The sequence below is a fragment of the Schistocerca piceifrons genome, chromosome 2 (assembly GCF_021461385.2).
Source record: "Schistocerca piceifrons isolate TAMUIC-IGC-003096 chromosome 2, iqSchPice1.1, whole genome shotgun sequence".
In the NCBI taxonomy this organism is placed as follows: domain Eukaryota; kingdom Metazoa; phylum Arthropoda; class Insecta; order Orthoptera; family Acrididae; genus Schistocerca; species Schistocerca piceifrons.
In genome coordinates, this window is record NC_060139.1 from 1,038,596,436 (window position 1) to 1,038,617,823 (window position 21,388).

The following is a 21,388-nucleotide window of genomic DNA, read 5'->3' on the forward strand; positions in this document are numbered from 1 at the left end:
GAGCTACGGCCATCTGCAGACTTTACATTCCACAATTCTCAACTTCCAACGCTTTTCACCAACGCTTGAAGTTAGTGGCTCAATCATGCAGACATGCAGGGAGTACTTCTCGAGAGGGCCTCATCTTCATCATAATTCAATAAAGTCATGATCTGCTGCCCTTGCCAGTCCCTTTACTATTAATAGCAATGTCGGTAAGCTAACGTGCAAGTGCCCATGTCCTGGCACCTTGCACAGTCATCCACTGTACGCGCAGCTCTTCGCAGAGCCGGCCTCGTTCTCGTTCCCACTGACTTCCACGACACGCTCGTCTATCTCCTCCTTGAGCTCCCTCCCACCGTTCCGGAAGCGCCGCGATCGATGCTGGCATCTCCGTCCGGTTACAACACAGTCGCCGTAAATGGCGCACCCAGCGGACTGTTACGCCGTCCTCACGTTGGACGTGAAATTGAGCACGAACGTGGGACTGGTAGGGTTCTGTGACGTCACAAAGTGGAATTTCACGCCCCGGAGCATCCTCCAGGGGCGAAAGGTAGAATCAAACTCGTCATATTTTTGCTTTGTTGAGAGGAACATGGTCAGGGTTGTCGTAGCGAGATTTAATATTGTAATCCTCAAATCCTCCAAAGATAATAAAAGTATACCTATTCAAAAAAAAACAGATAAAAATTCACTTGATGCCTTCCTGAGAAACAATCTCCACTCATTCCAAGTTAATAATATAAGTGTAGACCAGATGTGGCTTGAATTCAAAGAAATAGTATCGGCAGAAATTTAGAGATTTATACCAAATAAATTAACAAACGACGGAGCTGATCCTCCTTGGTACACAAAACGCGTTAGAACACTGTTGCAGCAACAACGAAACAAATTTAAACACACGCAAAATCCCCGCGATGGGCTATCTTTTACAGAACCTCGAAATTTAGTGCGGACTTCCAATGCGAGATGCTTATAACAGTTTCCATAATTAAACCCTACCTCTAAACCTGGCAGAAAATCCAAAGAGATTCTAGTCGTATATGAAGTACTATATGTTAGCGGCAGGAAACTATCAATGCCTTCTTTGCGGGATAGCAATGGAGATACTATCGAAGACAGTGCTGCCAAAGAAGAGTTACTAAACACAGCCTTCCGAAATGCCTACACAAAAGAAGACGAAGCAAATATTCCAGAATTCGAATCGAGAACAGCTGCCAACATGAGTAACTTAGAAGTAAATATCCTCGGAGTAGTGAAGGAACTTAAATCAAAAAAAGCAAGCCTTCTGGTCCTGACTGTATACCAATAGGTTCCTTTCGGAGTATGCTGACGCATTAGCTCCATACTTAACAATCATATACAACCGTACGCTCAACGAAAGATCCTATCCAAAGATCGGAAAGTTGCACAGGTCACACCACTATTCAAAAAAGGTAGTGGGAGCAATCCACTAAATTACACGCCAAAATCATTAACGTCGATATGGAGCAGGATACTGGAACATATATTGTGTTCGAACATTATGAATTATCTCAAAGAAAACGGTATATTGACACACAATCAACAAGCGGCTTCTAGTGAAATTGCATGCTTATGGAATATCCTCTCAGTTATGTGACTGAATAATGATTTCCTGTCACAGTCCGTAGTAATTGAAGGAAAGTCATCGAGTGAATCAGAAGTGATTTCTGGCGTTCCTCAAGGTAGTGTTATAGGCCCTCAGCTGTTCCTTATCTACATAAACGATTTGGGAGACAATCTGAGCAGCCGTCATAGGTTTGTTTGCAGATGACGCTGCCGTTTATCGACTAATAAAGTCATCATAAGATCAAACCAAATTGCAAAACGATTTAGAAAAGATATCTGAATGGTGCGAAAATTTGCAGTTGACCCTAAAAAACGAAAAGTGTGAGGTCATCCACATGAGTGCTAAAAGGAATCCGTTAAATTTCGGTTACACGATAAATCAGTCTAATCTAAAAGCCGTATATTCAGCTAAATACCTAGGTATTACAATTACGAACAACGTAAATTGGAAGGAACACAGAAAATGTTGTTGGGAAGGCTAACCAAAGACTGCGTTTTATTGGCTGGACACTAAGAAAATATAACAGATCTACTAAGGAGACAGCCTACGCTACGCTTGTCCGTCCTCTTTTAGAATACTGCTGCGCGGTGTGGGATCCTTACCAGGTAGAACTGACGGACTACATATAGTTCAAAGAAGGGCAGTTTTGTATTGTCACGAAATATGGGAAAGACTGTCACAGAAATGATACAGGATTTGGGGTGGACATCATTAAAAGAAAGGCGTTTTTCGTTGCGACGGAATCTTCTCACGAAATTCCAATCACCAACTTTCTCCTCCGAATGCGAAAATATTTGTTGACACCGACCTACATGGGGAGAAACAATCATCAGGATAAAATAAGGGAAAACAGAGCTCGTACGGAAAGATATAGCTGTTCGTTCTTTCCGCGCGCTATACGAGATTGGAATAATAGAGAATTGTGGCGGTGGTTCGATGAACACTCTGCCAGGCACTTAAATATGATTTGCAGAGTATCCAAGTAGATGTACATGTAGATATAGAATGAGATGCGAGATCTCTTTTACGTCACTAACAGAACTTGTGAGACGCCGGACTGGATTATGTCGTTTGTAGTCGAAGACTGTTTTTGGTGGTTTTTATATCGTAACTTACGTACTATGACCATATTCTGTTGAAAAGTGCCGGAACATCGTTTATCGTACCATTTGTTGCAATAAAATGACAGGAAACTACGTAAGGCTGTTCGAATTTGGTGCTTTTTGTATTCTAACTTGATACTATGAAGGTATGTCGATTCAAGGCACTGGCGCATTGAAGACTTAAAAAAGGCTTCGAGTTTTGTGATATTTGTTATAATTAAATGTCACTTAATGAAATATCGATGGTTAAAACGATCAGGACATCGGAAATCCAAAGACAAAGTCTCAATGTCTAACTGAAGTGTAATACATAGGTGAGCAGAAAGCGATCTGAAAGGTTGACAGTTCGGGTTCTCCTTTCTGCATATATATTTTATTCGCTTTCATATTTACTAAAACGCTCTGGATCCATCTCATTATTTTAATAGTAGTATGTGATGTCAGGTACATAAGAGCATTCTCTACTCAGAAGTGAGTTTCTTCGATATTGTGAACATGCCAGCGATAATCGACCAATGAACGGCAAGTATTTTGTTTGTGTCAGTGCCTGATTCGCTCGCAGTTCAATATTTATTTATTTCTTCATTCAAGATATTTCGACACTGTGGATACGTCATTCCTCCATAAATACTGCGTTCACTACTATATAAAGACAGATTATATGATAATAGAACAAACACTGGTAGCAGTTACTTCTGTAAAATATCTGGCAGTATGCGTGCGGAACGATTTGAAGTGGAATGATCATACAAAATTAATTGTTGGTAAGGCGGGTACCAGGTTGAGATTCATTGGGAGAGTTCTTAGAAAATGTAGTCCATCAACAAAGGAGGTGGCTTACAAAACACTCGTTCGACCTATACTTGAGTATTGCGCATCAGTGTGGGATCCGTACCAGATCGGGTTGACGGAGGAGATAGAGAAGATCCAAAGAAGAGCGGCGCGTTTCGTCACAGGGTTATTTGGTAACCGTGATAGCGTTACGGAAATGTTTAACAAACTCAAGTGGCAGACTCTGCAAGAGAGGCCCTCTGCATCGCGGTGTAGCTTGCTCGCCAGGTTTCGAGAGGGTGCGTCTCTGGATGAGGTATCGAATATATTGCTTCCCCCTACTTATACCTCCCGAGGAGATCAAGAATGTAAAATTAGAGAGATTAGAGCGCGCACGGAGGCTTTCAGACAGTCGTTCTTCCCGCGAACCATACGCGACTGGAACAGGAAAGGGAGGTAATGACAGTGGCACGTAGAGTGCCCTCCGCCACACACCGTTGGGTGGCTTGCGGAGTATGAATGTAGATGTAGATCGTCTTTTAACGTTATTACCAAAAATCTCGAAATACTCAGACTTTACACGATACTGTAATAAATATGTTGAAGGATATAGGCTATAAATTTCCTTAAAATATTTCTAATATAAATATATGTGTACTACATAAGGAGGAGAGGTTGTTAACAAAAATCTCTAAAAGTTCTTGTCCGATTTACTACAAAATTTTACATTTTACTCTAATAAACGTGCGGACAGGTTTACATTTCCGTCATATATTTGGTATATAAATATACGTGCACTATACAGGGTTATTACAAATGATTGAAGCGATTTCAGAGCTCTATAATAACTTTATTATTTGAGATATTTTCACAATGTTTTGCACACACATAAAAAAACTCAAAAAGTTTTTTTAGGCATTTACAAATGTTCGATATGTGCCCCTTTAGTGATTCGGCAGACATCAACCCGATAATCAAGTTCCTCCCACACTCGGCGCAGCATGTCCCCGTCAATGAGTTCGAAAGCATCGTTGATGCGAGCTCGCAGTTCTGGCACGTTTCTTGGTAGAGGAGGTTTAAACACTGAATCTTTCACATAACCCCACAGAAAGAAATCGCATGGGGTTAAGTCGGGAGAGCGTGGAGGCCATGACATGAATTGCTGATCATGATCTCCACCACGACCGATCCATCGGTTTTCCAATCTCCTGTTTAAGAAATGCCGAACATTATGATGGAAGTGCGGTGGAGCACCATCCTGTTGAAAGATGAAGTCGGCGCTGTCGGTCTCCAGTTGTGGCATGAGCCAATTTTCCTCGGGCTACGCGTGAAACTTGCCCGCACGCGTTCAACCGTTTCTTCGCTCACTGCAGGCCGACCCGTTGATTTCCCCTTACAGAGGCATCCAGAAGCTTTAAACTGAGCATATCATCGCCGAATGGAGTTAGCAATTGGTGGATCTTTGTTGAACTTCGTCCTGAAGTGTCGTTGCACTGTTATGACTGACTGATGTGAGTGCATTTCAAGCACGACAAACGCTTTCTCGGCTCCTGTCACCATTTTGTCTCACTGTGCTCTCGAGCGCTCTGACGGCAGAAACCTGAAGTGCGGCTTCAGCCGAACAAAACTTTATGAGTTTTTCTACGTATCTGTAGTGTGTCGTGACCATATGTCAATGAATGGAGCTACAGTGAATTTATTAAATCGCTTCAATCATTTGTAATAGCCCTGTATAAAGGGGAAAGACTGTTAGCAAAAATCTCGAAAAGCTCTTGCCCGATTAACTTCAAATCGTTACACGATACTACAATAAACATGTGGACGGGCATAGGCTACCCACTTCTTTAATATATCTACCATAATAAGGGGAAATGTTTTTGGATAAATTTCGAGAACTTCTAGATATAGTTGTTCGAAATTTTTGCGTGATGCTCTAATAAATTTCAGGCGGACGTAGGGTGAACAGTTTTTTAAACAACAATGTACAGAATGAGATTTTCACTCTGCAGTGGAGTGTGCGCTGTTATGAAACTTCCTGGCAGATTAAAACTGTGTGCCCGACCGAAACTCGAACTCGGGACCTTTGCCTTTCGCGGGCAAGTGCTCTACCAACTGAGCTACCGAAGCACGACTCACGCCCGGTACTCACAGCTTTACTTCTGCCAGTACCTCGTCTCCTACCTTCCAAACTTTACAGAAGCTCTCCTGCGAACCTCCAAGGTAGGAGACGAGGTACTGGCAGAAGTAAAGCTGTGAGTACCAGGCGTGAGTCGTGCTTCGGTAGCTCAGTTGGTAGAGCACTTGCCCGCGAAAGGCAAAGGTCCTGAGTTCGAGTCTCGGTCGGGCAAACAGTTTTAATCTGCCAGGAAGTTTCATAACAGCGCACACTCCGCTGCAGAGTGAAAATCTCATTCTGGAAACATCCCCCAGGCTGTGGCTAAGCCATGTCTCCGCAATATCCTTTCTTTCAGGAGTGCTAGTTCTGCAGGTTCGCAGGAGAGCTTCTGTAAAGTTTGGAAGGTAGGAGACGAGGTACTGGCAGAAGTAAAGCTGTGAGTACCGGGCGTGAGTCGTGCTTCGGTAGCTCAGTTGGTAGAGCACTTGCCCGCGAAAGGCAAAGGTCCCGAGTTCGAGTTTCGGTCGGGCACACAGTTTTAATCTGCCAGGAAGTTTCATAACAATGTACAGGTTTTCTGTAAAAATCGACTGCAGGAGTGTACATGCTGAGCTATGCAGCGCTGTGGAAGTGTGCAGTTTCACTTTTTTTTGCCGCTACAATAGCAGGGTATTTAAACATTAATCGAATTGTATCCCCCTCTCCCTATTCATAATTTTTGGGAAAATTTCTATACGGAACTGTGTGCTGTTTTGTTTTCTTCCTTCTAGTTTGTTTTAATAGGAAACATGAAAGTTATATTTACAGCTTATTGGCTTATGATCAGAATAATACTGCGGAATCTGGATTGTCCGAAGCTTTGTAATCCTAGCCGTTCGCAGGTTAAAAATACGCTAAATAATATCATTGAAGCTATTATCTTCAACAATGCAGCAGCAAGGAAGGTTTTTCATACTCCACGCTCGACTTAGCTATTCATTTTGAACGAATTCAAATCCCAGTCAATGATTCGTCGCAATATTAATAAACAAAGCTCGAGGCCAGAAAGAGAGAGAGAGGAGAACAGGAAATGGCTGGGGGAGGGGGGGGGGGTGAAATGGAGGAAAAAGTAGGAGATGGATAGAGAGAGAGGAAGGATGAAGTGGAGAGAGAGATGGGGGAGGTCAAGATGGATAGACAGAGGGGGAAAGAAGCGAAGGAAGAAAAGAGAGAGGATAGAGAAAATGGATAGAGAGAGGGGGAGGAGGAGATCAGGACATATATTTAGTTCCATACATATTTTGCAAATACACATGTGCACACTTATATGTACATGTATCGGAAACTATCACCACCGAGAAGTATGAGAGGAGGTGAAAAATTTGTGGCACAAAAGTTGCATGGGACAACGGGTGCCATAATATGACGTTGGCCTTTGTTGCTAGGCGGGGTCGTTTCAGAGATATGAAGGGCAACTTAGTTTTTTCAAATGGGATGCTATAGTTTGGTACATATTTTCCGATAGCGGCTATCGAGATGAATGCAATGATGTGTAACAGTAAGGTCTTTGAAGGTCAACGAAGGTCACAAAAGTGGCATGAACATCCATTTACAGAATGTGTTCGAAGTTATGACCATCGGTATCAATGAAGTGCTGCAATATTCTCATCATGGATTGAGTGGCATTCCTGATCACTTAGGTAAATGACCAGGAAAAGCGCGTTCTAGGAGCTGTCGAAGAAGAGCAAGACAAGTGGCCCTGCCATGTGGTATATCTCCAAGATCAGCATGTTGGATACTTCATGAAAAACGCATGTATCTGCGTCGTCTGTAACGTATGTGAGGCCTTACGTATGTCGATCACCAACCACGGGAGAACCTATGCCGATCGTTTGTGTCACGACCTGTCAAACCTTTGTATGTCTCTTCAGTTTTGTTTACAGACGAGGCAACGTTTGGAAAATAAGCAATAACAAATTTCCACAACCAGTACAAATGGACCTATCAAAGTTCTCATGCTACAGTACAGGCTAGACATCAGCATCAGTTTAACATTAATGTGAGGGATGGAATTGTAGGTGACTGTCTGGCATGACCACACGTTCTCTCAACGCCTCTAACAGATGCAGTGCACAGGGACTTTATTCAGAACACATTACGGATCATATGTCTGTCTCAGTGTACGAGATGCACTGCCTAACATGGCAGATGGATAGGTAGAGGAGAATCACTTCCATGGCCTACACTTTCCTCCGACCTCAGTTCTTTTGATTACTATCTTTAGGGGCTCCCTGAATAATTGGTCTGACAGCAGACCACATGGATGCAGACGCTCTTCATCCACGTGTCATGGAAACTTGCGAAAACATTCGACACCGTCAGGGAGTACTTGAAATGGTCTGACAGTCCATGATTCGACGAGTACATACAAGTTTATCAGCAAGAGGAGGACATTTGGAGAATTTATTATGAGTTTATGTACTGATGAGCTCCAATCACCTAAATTGTAAGCTTCCATCAATCACTCGAAAATGAAGGATTTTCGGACATGTGTTTATATGAATTTGTTTTCTTGTTTTGGTATAAGAAACCTGTCTCCAAAGTTCGTAAAAGTATTTTATAGGTGAATAGGGGCATATTGAAACATTTACTTTCGATCAGGACAATTCACAGTTCGTAGAGAGCATCTTATATGGCCTGTTAATTAAAAGCAAAGAAAAGCTATTTTCAGAAATGAAAAAAAGTGGAATTCAAACCGTACTTAAGTGACAAAACCAAAAATGTGGCAGTGAAGCAAAACACTCAGTACATCATCTCTAACTTAATTTTTCCTAGTGCGGTGTTGCGTGCCATTTCTCAGAGGCATAATATCACTTGACTGTGATACAGTAACAACATTCTGCGAGACAAAACTGATTTTACTGTGTTCGACAATCCTTTTATCAGATTGTATACCCGTAAACATTACATTTAATAATTCTCGCCGGATAGCCTGCGTGTTTCATTACTCACGTGAGGAGGCGAATTGCCTCTTTGGGCGTCCACGTGGAGTCCATGATGACGAGCAGGTGAACGTAGGGAGGGTTCCAGAGTTCTCCAGCGCAAGATGGGTCCTTCGCCAGGACATCACCTGTAACATTGAGGATATTCCTGTGAGTGAATGTAGTGAGTACCTTCCCCTCGGATCTTTCTATGAAGCGCCTTGTAATTTTACTCCCAAATTCACATAGCAGACGCCTGACACTGATACATCGACTCAGGCTGTAGAGACATCTAAACACTTTTTTACAGATGCTGTGTCTTTACTTTTGATAGTAGAAACCTCTTCAGCCTCTTAAAACTGTTCAAACATACGAGGGCTATTCATTTCGTGAGATCCTATCGGTCGCAAAATGGAAATCACAGTGAAAATACGATAAAACTTTGGATAGATATTTTGGACAGTATTGCTAGAGTACCCATCGGTCTTTTCAGCTCTGAGCTCACTGTGAGCAGATAAAGATGCCTATGGCTGTAGAATCTACCGCAAAGTATGAGTGCCTGCTTATGAGATTTCGCTTGATTTCATGTACCCCACATAACGTAACAGTCACGGATTCCCCTCTTCATGACAATTCTCCGCCGCACGCTGCGGGGCAATGCAGCGTTTTCGATGGGAAGTATCCGATCACCCACCATACAGCCCGAAATAGACTCCATCTGCTCACATGAGCCGCTGGCTATGAAGACAACATTTTGTCTCAGACAACGAGCTCCAGAGCAGCGTAAAGAATTGGCGGAAGGCTTAGGTGGCTGCCTTCTCTGACGTACGAGGGAGTTGGAACAACGCTACGACAAATATCGAAGTCGGAGCAGCGATCATGTACGGTAACAGGTGGAAGGTGTAGCTGATTGTTCCAAATAAAACGTTTTTGATTTTCACTGTGGTTTTCATTTCACGGCCGATCGGACTTTCATAAACCGATAGCCCTCATACTTCGCACCATTTTTATAATTTGTTTCTTGGAAGCTCTCTCTCAATGCTTTTTTGTTCACACAAAGTGCTTAAATACAGCCCGTGGAGGTTCTTTTCCTTTTATTTGGCTTGCGTTTATTGAACCATACTACCAACATCATGGTACAAATATAAAATTTTATCTACAGAGAAATCAGAATATAAATAGTGTCAACAATGATTTTAAATTATTTTACAATTCCCATCTAGGTTCAATACTTATAGTTAAGGAATCTTGGTATGTCAACTATAGACAAAATAGATTATAGAAAAGAGAACTCAGCAGAGTTTGGGAAGCATACACTGGAGACAGGAATGTTTATCCAACCTCTGACAGAAAACCACATTTCCAACAGAAATTTTACAGTCTCATCGACAGCAAAAAAGGAATTTGTGTATTTGAGGATTTTCGTGACACAATGAAATAGGATTGCTTTTTGGAAAGGAGAACCTTCAATTTGACAAGAGTTTTCGGTAAGCCGTTATGCTGTGCTTCGAAGAAACTGCAGGAAAACAGCAAGTAGTTGGGATCTCCTTCCTTCTTCTGACAGTCGTAGAAAGGATTATCCTTGATGCATATACGATATAAATAGTAAGGAAGTGAACCATAGTTGTTATGCATTCGTAGCAAGGTACAGTGGTGTGCAAAAGTTTAGGGTTAAAGTAATTTTCACATGATGTGTCTGCCAACTAACAAAGCCGGGTGAAACTTAGGCCATTCGTAGAAAGAACTGCTTTGGTGTACTACAGAGGGTAATTTAAAGAGATATGCAATGAGATGAACAGAAATGACACTTTCATTCAAAACCAATAATTACATTGAAGACACCGCGATTTTTGATGGTGCCCTGGACTTCGCAGAGGCTGTGTGTTCACCATGGACGGCAAAGCATGCCTTGCAAGTGCTCTCATGCTGGCTGCAAGGTTCGTGAGACGTTCTTGTGGTAGGGCGTTGCAAATAGCCGTGTCTTTAGTGTAATTATTGTCTTTTAATAAAAGTGTCGTTTCTGTTCATCTCATTGCGTGTTTCTTTCAACTACCTTCTACGACAGGCTGTAGCAGTTCTTCCTAATTATGGTCCAAGTTTCACCAAGCTATGTTACTTGCCAATGACACACCATGCGAAAGTTACTTCCGTTCTTAAGTTTTGCACGCCAGTGTAGGTATTTGTTTCCTACGTGCGTGAATCCAGGAGGTGCTAATCCTGAATAGAGAGCACACTGTTTCCAGTCGTGAACCCTTTGGGTACACTCTTCAATCTGTCAAAATATCTCGAAGGATCATTTCAAGCTTGGTCTGTGAGCCCATTGTCACTTTAGGGCATCAAGCGTTCTCAGTATGAAAAGTTGCCCACCACACCGACGTCATTCCAACATTCGACCGCTGTCGTGAGACACAAAACATACTAGATCTGCCTTGTAGTGGTCACTGGCGAACAACGACACAAGCTTGTGAGCGCTAACTACAAATTGTAACTCGTAGATGGCCCTAGGAGACTGCTATAGAATTGTGCGCCTTCTTTCTTGAGACTGCTGGGATAGTTGTGCCGACCCAGAACGTACGGACGGTCCCCAGACGATCAGGTTGACCTCTAGGCACAAGTCACGACCGGCAGTGCAACAACCAGTACGGCAGTATAGGTAGGTGCGAAACAGAACACCAGGAATGGAAACTGGATCAGTGACATCAGGTTCTCTTCACCGACATGTGCGAGAGTTGCTTGGTGCCTGATGATGGTCGTAGAAGAGTGCCGGGGCAACCAAATGCCAACGTACGACTCAGGAGTGCAGTCCCAAAAGTTAAAGAGTGAGCTGGGTCAGACATCTTTTGGGGTCGGCGTCATGTACGGATGTCGGAAGCCCTCAGCGCTATTGGGGATAAACAGAGGGCTTCACGGTACCGGGACAGGATCGTCCAACCTACTATGCAGCCCCAAAGTCAGCATGTCGTCTACTGGGTCGTCTTTCAAGACGATAACACACGATCACGCAGCACCGAACTTGCTTACGCCTTCCTCCAGGAGGCATGAATCAACACAATGAAATGCTGATACGACCTCAGCTGAAGATACTTGAGACCAGCTGAAAATTGCAGTGCGTCTGCGCAGGAGCCTTCACCTTACACTGAGTGATCTCAGAAGTTCCACGTGTGAAAGGGTGGAGACAGGCTTGAGCGGCAACATGTCGACGCTGTGGAGATCGTTCAAAGCAGAATCAGGATCGTACAATGCATGGCCCGGAGTAATGTGACATTGAATGTTACCCAGCAGCGGATTTTGGTTGTACTGGTATGCACTTTCAAAGACACTGCCTTTATTTTGGTAATTGGGTTGTTGTTATTTGATCAATTTTATTCCTTTTAGTTTCATATTCTTTCACTTCCTGCTCCCCTTGACATAAACCCAGACAGGCTCTGAGACATGCGTGTGATGTAAAACGTTTCTTGAGCTCCACAATTCCCATTACAGGTTTCTGGAATTGTAGAGAGGATTTAGGACATAAAGTTTTGATAATACCTCCTTAAATTCTTTAAATCGTAAGACATTTAAAGAGGCAGATGTGGACGCTGACCACAATTTATTGGTTATGAACTGTAGATTAAAACTGAAGAATGCAAAAAGGTAGGAATTTAAGGAGATGGGACTTGGGTAAACTGAAGGAACCAGAGGTTGTTGTGGTGTCACCGCCAGACACCACACTTGCTAGGTGGTAGCTTTAAATCGGCCGCGGTCCATTTAGTACATGTCGGACCCGCGTGTCGCCACTGTGTGATCGCAGACCTAGCGCCACCACAAGGCAGGTCTCGTGATACGATAGAGCACTCGTCCCAGTTGTACGGACGACGTAGCTAGCGACTACACTGACGAAGCCTCGCTCCTTTGCCGAGCAGATAGTTAGAATAGCCTTCAGCTAAGTCAATGGCTACGACCTAGCAAGGCGCCATTAGTAACATTGCATGTATCTAAAGAGTCTCACTAGTATCACCACAATCTCCAGGTGTACCAAAAGGATGGATTAAAGTTAAGTATTCCAGAAGCTACGTACTTTTCTTTATAGCATTCATTACGTATCCTGTTTCAGACCTCACGCCATCCTGCTTTAACTTAGTGCGTGCATTTCGGCTTCCTCTCATTGTGTCTAGGCTGTCTTGTCTAGGCACAACAGTTGTAGAGAGTTCAGGGAGAGGATTAGGCAACGAAATACAGTAGAAGAAGAATGGGTAGCTTTGCGAGATGAGATAGTGAAGGCAGCAGAGGATCGAGTAGATAAAAAGACGAAGGCTAGTAAAAAACCTTGGGTAACAGAAGAAATATTCAAATAATTGATGAAAGGAGAAGATATAAAAATCAGTAAATGAAGCAGGCGAAAAGGAGTACAAACATCTCAGAAATGAGCTTGACAGGAAGTCGAAAACAACTAAGGAGGGATGGCTAGATAACAAAGGCAAGAATGTAGAGCCATATTTCACTAGGGGTAAGATAGATACTGCTCACAGGAAAATTAAAGAGATCTTTGGAGAAAAGAAAACACCTCTATGAATATGAAGGGCTCAGATAAGAAAGAAAACAGTCCTAAGCAAATAAGGGAAATCAGAAAGCTGGAAGGAGTATATAGAGTGTCTATACAAGGGTGATGTACTTGAGGGCAATATTATGGAAATGGAAGGGGACGTAGATGAAGATGAAATGGGAGATATGATACTGCGTGAAGAATTTGACAGAACATGTAGTTTTTAGTTTCATAATGGAAAGAAGGTCTTTCACACACATATGTCGATCGAAATACTGTAGTACTTTCGTAAACTCTTTATGGATACTGTAGTGTCCCTTAGGCGATTTTTACGCACAATGGGTGTGCAGTGAATATAACAACGTGAATAAAGTAAAACAAACAAGACTTAAGAGACATTTGTGAAGAAATGTAAGATTAATATTAACAAAAACTGTAACGTAAAGACTCTGATGAGAAAAAGACCTTATCACTGATAATTAATATCGCAGTAAAAATATATTGAAATAAAATATTTATATCTTTGTCTAACTATATATAAAATGAACAAAACAAATCGATCTTCTTCCGCTTCCTTTGTTGTATAGAGATTGTGTATAGCGCTTAACGCTTGCAGATGTTGCGATTGTTTTCTCTTCTAGACGATGTTAAGATGTGTATGTAAATTATTGCTTAAAATACATGTATAAAAATAGCTCATGTTACTATTTGAAGATAATGCAATCACCTCATCTTAATGTTTCACTTGAAGAGAGAGATTAATTAGTATTTCTCAGCTGCTACGACGCCCAAAAGCCGTTATTGCTGACTAGCAACAATTAGCCGCCATTACGCGGCAGATTTAAATATTATGTTATTTTGCAATTTTCATTCATAGCAGAGACTACGAAATCATTTCAAATCCTTATTTAATTTGAGTTTGAGTATTTCAGTAATTCAAATTTGCGAGAGGTCAGATATTTTCAAAGATACCATTTGGGGCAGATATGTTCATTCTGGCCTGGACTTTATTTCGTGAAATTATAAACTTGTAGGGAGCCTGGCGCTCATCTAAAATAAAATCAAATATTTATTTGGCCTTCTACAAAGTATTCAGATTATAATGGTCTTACCTACGCATTGAAAATAATGAATATTAAATTATCATCGTATGTAGTTTAAAGTAAAGAAACATTCCAATACGTGGAAACTAAACCTAAGGAAAGTAATACAGACGTCCTGAACAATTGTAACGCAAAAGAATTTGTCTTTAAAATTGGAATTTCTTTGCAGATCAGTCACTTACACCTGCTCAGGGGCAACTTCAGCTGAAACGGCAAACTGTCTCGAAAACAGATACAGGATTGGCAGTGTTCTCAAAACGTTTGGCAAACTACCCTGGTAATTTTTTCAAGGTCACAGTGATTCTTCAGATTTCGCATTTTCTTTGAGGTCAATGAGCTTATGGAAATGGACTGTAAATTTATGAGAGTTTGTCCCTTCTACAGTTCGGTTTTCTTCTTAAATGCTTCCCCCATCAAATCAGAAACACGTCCTTTCTCACCTCGCAATGTTTCACTGTGTGCAGTGGGCAGTCAAGTGCACCTCATGTGTAAGGTCTGATATCCATTTTGCTGTTCTAGTTTTCGTTACTGTACTCTTTTTTTTTCCTTCATAAATGAGCAATAGCGAGTTTTAAATCGAAAAATCGTTCCAGGTATACCACTTGACTTAACCAATGTACTTTGAAGTACTATCGCCACCACAATCTTCGTTCATTTCCATTGAAAACTGTTGCAAAGTGACTGTAGAACGGTGCGTGCAACTTCAGAAATTTTACTATTTGTACCACCAATATTTTCGCGTGCTTCGTGATGTACATAACAATCAAACCCGTTCGTAAATCGTCGTAATTTTTTGCTAATTCATTGTCAACTAAGTCTTTAAATTCTCCTTGCACGGTACTGCACTGTCATTCCAAAGCAAATTTGCAGTACCCATCGCTTATGTGACTACGTAAGATACTGAGAATTCTCATCGCTCTCTTCCGTCATTCTCGTTCATTTTAAAGCCTTGTGACGACATACCACTAGATTGCCTCTTTTTGGACAAACAGCCACTGAACCTGTGAGCGTCCTTCATACCGCGAACAAATAGCGAAGAGTAAACACGATTCTGCCGAACTGAAGAGAGTCGTGGCGACAGAAAAATGTCACGTCGCATTACTAAACGAAACGCCGCCCTCTGCACCGGTTACTTCCGAGGAGGAGCGAGCAAAGCAGACAGTCCGCGTCTCGGCCCGCACGCGGCTTGCACGTGCGACTCACGTGGAAATTTGGCACAGAGTGGCCGGCCCTGTTGTAGGCGGACAAAAATGGTCTGTGTTGTCATAATTACAAGGACTGACGACGGTGGGAGGATCGAAAGCGATCCCGTCTTCTGACTTATTTTATAACCTAATGGTATATTTCCCGACATGCGTCCCTCAACAGCCGCTAGAGGCGTGTAATAGGAATTGTGAAACATCCTGTATTTTTTTTTTTTTACCATCGGGTGTGTAAAAATAAATACTCAAAAAACATTCCTCCTTTTTCCCCAACCCACCCTATAGTATTTCTGATAAAACCCAAACATATTCTACTGGTTGCGTGAATAGCTGCAACGTATTCATATATAGCCTCACTAAGACTTTTTGGGGAGTGGAGCAGTGGCTGAAAAGTTCGTCTGCTGCATAACATGGCGACTCGTTCATATAGGCTGCCCAGAGGTGACAAAGCAGCATATTTAATGTAGTTTCAACTTCTTTTTACACTAAATATGATGTTAAAATAACGTTTTCTACGAAATAAAGTGTCGTAATAAGATCTGAAATGCAGGTCCCAGTTGGAACTGCTCCAGTAATATGCCTCTCGCCTTAGTTAATTTAATGAAAACTAAAAAGGGATCAATAAACCACAGCACGTCTTTAAACAGATCCACAACAAACACTCAATCAAAAATCATCTTTGTTCTTGATTTCACTAATGTAATACAGGGTGATTCAAAAAGAATACCACAACTTTAGGAATTTAAAACTCTGCAACGACAAAAGGCAGAGCTAAGCACTATCTGTCGGCGAATTAAGGGAGCTATAAAGTTTCATTTAGTTGTACATTTGTTCGCTTGAGGCGCTGTTGACTAGGCGTCAGCGTCAGTTGATGCTAAGATGGCGACCGCTCAACAGAAAGCTTTTTGTGTTATTGAATACGGCAGAAGTGAATCGACGACAGTTGTTCAGCGTGCATTTCGAACGAAGTATGGTGTTAAACCTCCTGATAGGTGGTGTATTAAACGTTGGTATAAACAGTTTACAGAGAATGGGTGTTTGTGCAAAGGGAAAAGTTCTGGACGGCCGAGAACGAGTGATGAAAATGTAGCACGCATCCAGCAAGCATTTGTTCGCAGCCCAGGAAAATCGACTCGCAGAGCTAGCAGAGAGCTGCAAATTCCACAATCTACTGTATGGAGAGTCCACATTGACACTTATCTGTCCGTAACTACCTGAACGTCAACTACCCGAGGCGATGGATCGGCCGCCAGGCAGCCCGTGACAGAGCACTTCATCACTGGCCTCCAAGAAGCCCTGATCTTACCCCCTGCGATTTTTTCTTATGGGGGTATGTTAAGGATATGGTGTTTCGGCCACCTCTCCCAGCCACCATTGATGATTTGAAACGAGAAATAACAGCAGCTATCCAAACTGTTACGCCTGATATGCTACAGAGAGTGTGGAACGAGTTGGAGTATCAGGTTGATATTGCTCGAGTGTCTGGAGGGGGCCATATTGAACATCTCTGAACTTGTTTTTGAGTGAAAAAAAACCTTTTTAAATACTCTTTGTAATGATGTATAACAGAAGGTTATATTATGTTTCTTTCATTAAATACACATTTTTAAAGTTGTGGTATTCTTTTTGAATCACCCTGTATTTTGTGCTAAGAGCCTGAGTGTATCGAATCGTGCACTTAAATAATTTGTTGGTGACTAACTCGATCAAAAATTTCAGAAAATTTGAAGTTTCATGTTTAAAATCATCTGAGAAATTTTAAGTTACTTTCTTGTCTTCGTAATATCAGGTAAAAAGTTTTCAACTGTGTTGATTCACAGTCATGCAATACTTTTTAAAAGAGTAAACCGCCATTTGACTACATTTATCTTCTGTTCGATCTAGATTTCGGCTTTTACGCCATTATCAAGTACATACAATGCAAAAAGTTGTTACAGCGTTATTAAGTCACACCTGTTCAGGCAGTCCGAAGCAGGTAAACAAACCTAACACATTTCTTTAAGAGGTAACTGTCACAGTCAAATGGCGGTTTACTCTTTAAAAAAATAAATAGGAGAAGTATCAGACAAATCAAATTGTACATACAACGCAATTTTAAAGAAGTTGCTCCTGGAAAAATGTATAGGAATTTTGTTAGTAGGATGGTTAATAACAATCTAGGAAAGTGGTCCTTGTCACCATACTTAACTTCGTTAAAGCACTCATATGTATAGCTTTCGTGATTGCGTAAATGGGTTGATCTCGTAGTTTCTGAGGTCAGACGTGTTTCATGATCCACGAACAGCAGCAGAAAGAGCGTTCCGCCCCATTGGGCACCAATTTCATTTGACAGCAGTATCTAGACAAGCGATATCGTGAAACAAAAATAGACTGGCCTCTTCCCCACCTCCTCTTAGCTCAGACAACTGAACGCCGTCAGAGTTTGGGGAACACTAGTCCGCAAGCTGCAAGAAAGTGGAAAATGAAACAAGCAGGAATAGTTATGGGATAAAAGAGACAGCCAACAGGATTGTGATGGTCTACTGCATGACAGGAAAAATAAATACCACAGAAAGAAAATATCGAAGGGTGCAACGATCAGGATCGACAAAATGTGGCTGAGATGAGAGCGTCAGGAAGGTGTGCACCAGGAAAACTAGAGAACGAATAAACTGGTCCCAATACAGGAGGAAATCAAAGCAAAGAGAGCACGAGCGCAATATCAATAATCAGACTGAAACATGCAAGGTTAGTCGTATATGTGATCAGAATGGAGGTGGATGGACTGGACAGAGCAGACGCTAAGACAGCGGGAGGACGACAGGAGAGGCCAGAATCACGTGTGGTAATGAACTCAGGAAGGAAAAGTCTGGCAAGGAGATCAAGATTGAATGTAACAAGTGATAGAATTAAACCACCTAATAGTAGCGTGCAGCAGCAAACGCTCTCCCTACGCCCCCTCCCTGTACGTATGACCATTCTGACATTCTAATACCTTGCGTGTGGCACAACCTGTGAGCAAAATAAGAGCTATATTTACATGTTCGCTAAAGAAGAATAAAGGCGTTCAAGAACAAAACTTTCGAGTGGCCACTTTACGTAATCGCACAAGTAAAAATTGTACTTTGTACTACAGCCCGTATCATTGCTTGATTTTCTTTATAGTTTCGAAGGCTTAAACCTCCATCATCAGGCTGATTTACATTTGTCAGTATGACACATGTGTGTATTGTGTTACTATTTTGGGGGAACTTGAGGCACTGTCTAGCGGAGAAAAAAACACTATTTCAGAACATGGTTTTGGTTTCTTTTTCTTTTTTTCTTTGTCTGAGAACTAAACAAAACATTTATCAAACAATGAAAAGAAAAGCAAGTAAAATAGAATACCTCCAGTGCTCACATGTTCCTTTCACTGTCGTACACACTACATGTAACCTGTCATATTTTGTAATCAAAGATGGTTTCCAGACGCCATCTTTGTTTACAAAATATGACAGTTAGATGTAGTGTGTTACGACAGTGAAAGAAACCTGTGACCACTGGAGGTATTTTATTTTACTTGTTTTGTTTTCACTGTCTGATACACGTTTACTTTTCAGTCAGACAAAAAACCAGAACCATGTTCCGAAATAGTGTTTTGTTTCTCCGCAAGACAGTACTACAAGTTCCCCCAAAATCGTAACACAACACACACATGTGTCATACTAACAAATGTAAATCTATCTGATGGTGGAGGTCTAAAGCTTAGATACTTCTCGAGGAGATAAATAAACAGTGAGTGGTTACAATAAACTTCCTGTTTCATTCGCTTTCATATCATGCTGTGACAGTCACGATGTCTCCGCTTAAGTCGACCACGATAACTGAACAAAAAAACATAAAAGTAGCATCAATGTCGTGAAAGTAGCGCGATATCAGATTACAGCCATTTTGATGATGGCCTCTCAAGGTCGATGCCGTAGAACGCGACTGGATCTGCACGCACTAATGAAACTACAAGAGACGGAAATTGGTATCAGTAACGAGCATCTCGTTACGCAAGACAGCGTAGAACTGCATGGACATTCGCCATTCCAAAGTGACATAAAACAGAGGACAGGAATGGTTATCTACTAGGGAGATATAAAACGTGCGATTAAAGCAGGAAAAGAAATGTGACTGTTGATGAAATTTACTTGTCGCATTTCTAAATACCGCGTCTGAAAAATTACTCCGGTATGAAGAGACTAATGAAGTTAAATGTGATCTATTTAACAGAAACATGATTTTTGAATGTTTCGGCGTTTTAGCAATAATAATAAAAAAGTATTTACTTCGTTCATAATCAGTTAATTTCTTTTATACACTAGAACTGAGGATGGAGAACTGAGTTTGTATAAAAATTTAGACTAATGTGTTACATTGATTACCCTGTTGCTTTAATGAGACCTAATTATGCCACAAAGCAACATCGCGCTCAAGTCACGAAATGGCACTCCAATTAGGCGTGAAGGAGGTTTAAGACACCTACCGCTCATTAAGTTTTAGGTTTACACCAAGAATTAACAAACGAGTTTGCTTATTACTGTGAGACCGGTATTTCACGAATGTTGACCAAAACCAAATGCGAAACAAATTTCTCAGAAATAAAATTTTTTTTTTCATTTTGTTTGCGATACTGGTCTCTTATGTAAGCAAAACGAAACAGCCGGTCGAGGTGGCTGAGCGGTTCTAGGCTATACAGTCTGGAACCGCGCGACAGCTACGGTCGCAGGTTCGAATCCCGCCTCGGGCACGGATGTGTGTGATGTCCTTAGGTTAGTTAGGTTTAAGTAGTTCTAAGTTCTAGGGGACTGATGATCTTAGAAGTTAAGTCCCATAGTGCTCAGAGCCATTTAAACCATTTGAAAACAAAACAATGTTAAGACCATTATATTGTATCAGACGTATGGAGAATGGGAAAAAAGAGAACGACGTGCATTTTATGTAGGAACGGTACACTGAAATGACTTGGTGTTTCCCAGAGGAGTCTTCATTTTAGTTTTCACCACATTTTCTACATCTACATCTACGTACATACTCCGTGAACCAGCGTACGGTGCGTGGCAGAATTTACCCTGTACCACCATTGGTCATTTCCTTTCCTGTTCCACTTGCAGATAGAGCGAAGGGAGAAAAGACGGCCTATATGCCTCCGTATGAGCCCCAGTTTCTAGTATCTTATCTTCGAGGTCCTTATGCGAAATCTACGTTGGCGGCAGTACACTTGTTTCCGAACCTGAGAGCAAAACCCAATCCATGGACTGGTGTCATGCAGGTTCCCTCGGATGAAGAAATCAAGACTTTCAGCCAGTTTCAAATGCCGGTTCTCTAAATTGTCTCAATAATGTTCCTCGAAAGAAAACGCCGCCTTCTCTCCAGGGATTCCCATTTCAGTTCGAAAGCAACTCCATAACACTTGCACGTTGTTCGAACGTAATGGTAACAAATCCAGCAGCCGGCTTCTGAATTGCTTCGATGTCTCTCTTTAATCCTACCTGGTGCGATTCCCAAACACTTGAGCAGTATATCAGAATAGCTCCTCGTACCAGCGTCCTATATGCGTACAGATAAATCAAATTTTCTTAAAGGTCTACCAATAAACCGAAGTCGACCATTCGCCATCCTTACCACAATCCTAACATGCTTGTTCTATTTCATATCGATTTCCAGCGTTATGCCCACATATGCAAATGGTTCAAATGGCTCTGAGCACTATGGGACTTCTGAGGTCATCAGTCCCCTAGTACCCAGAACCACTTAAACCTAACTAACGTAAGGACATCACACACATCCATGCCCGAGGCAGGATTCGAACCTGCGACCGTTGCGGTCGCGCGGTTCCAGACTGTAGCGCCTAGAACCGCTCGGCCACTCCGGCCGGCCACATATTTAAACGAAGTGGCTTTGTCAAGCAGGAAACTGCTAATGCTGTATCGGAACGTTACGGGTTTGTCGACATAAAAGTTTTCTGGGTACAGTACCGCGTCATATTATACAAAACTACTGCTGGAGAAAAACTAACGTTTCGGCCACGGTTGCAG

General features: G+C 41.8%; 1 protein-coding gene and 1 non-coding gene across 2 annotated transcripts in view; one reads left to right on the top strand and one right to left on the bottom strand.

Moving 5' to 3' along the window:
- Positions 1-21,388, bottom strand: part of LOC124776109 — a 195,504-nt gene that overhangs the window by 22,362 nt on the left and 151,754 nt on the right. The window contains exon 9 of the mRNA XM_047250950.1: positions 8,552-8,669. Coding sequence (XP_047106906.1) covers positions 8,552-8,669 — 118 coding nt within the window. The remainder of the gene's footprint in view (positions 1-8,551; positions 8,670-21,388) is intronic.
- Trnas-cga lies at positions 5,718-5,792 on the top strand. The gene has a single exon. It is a non-coding gene; the product is annotated as a tRNA-Ser (tRNA).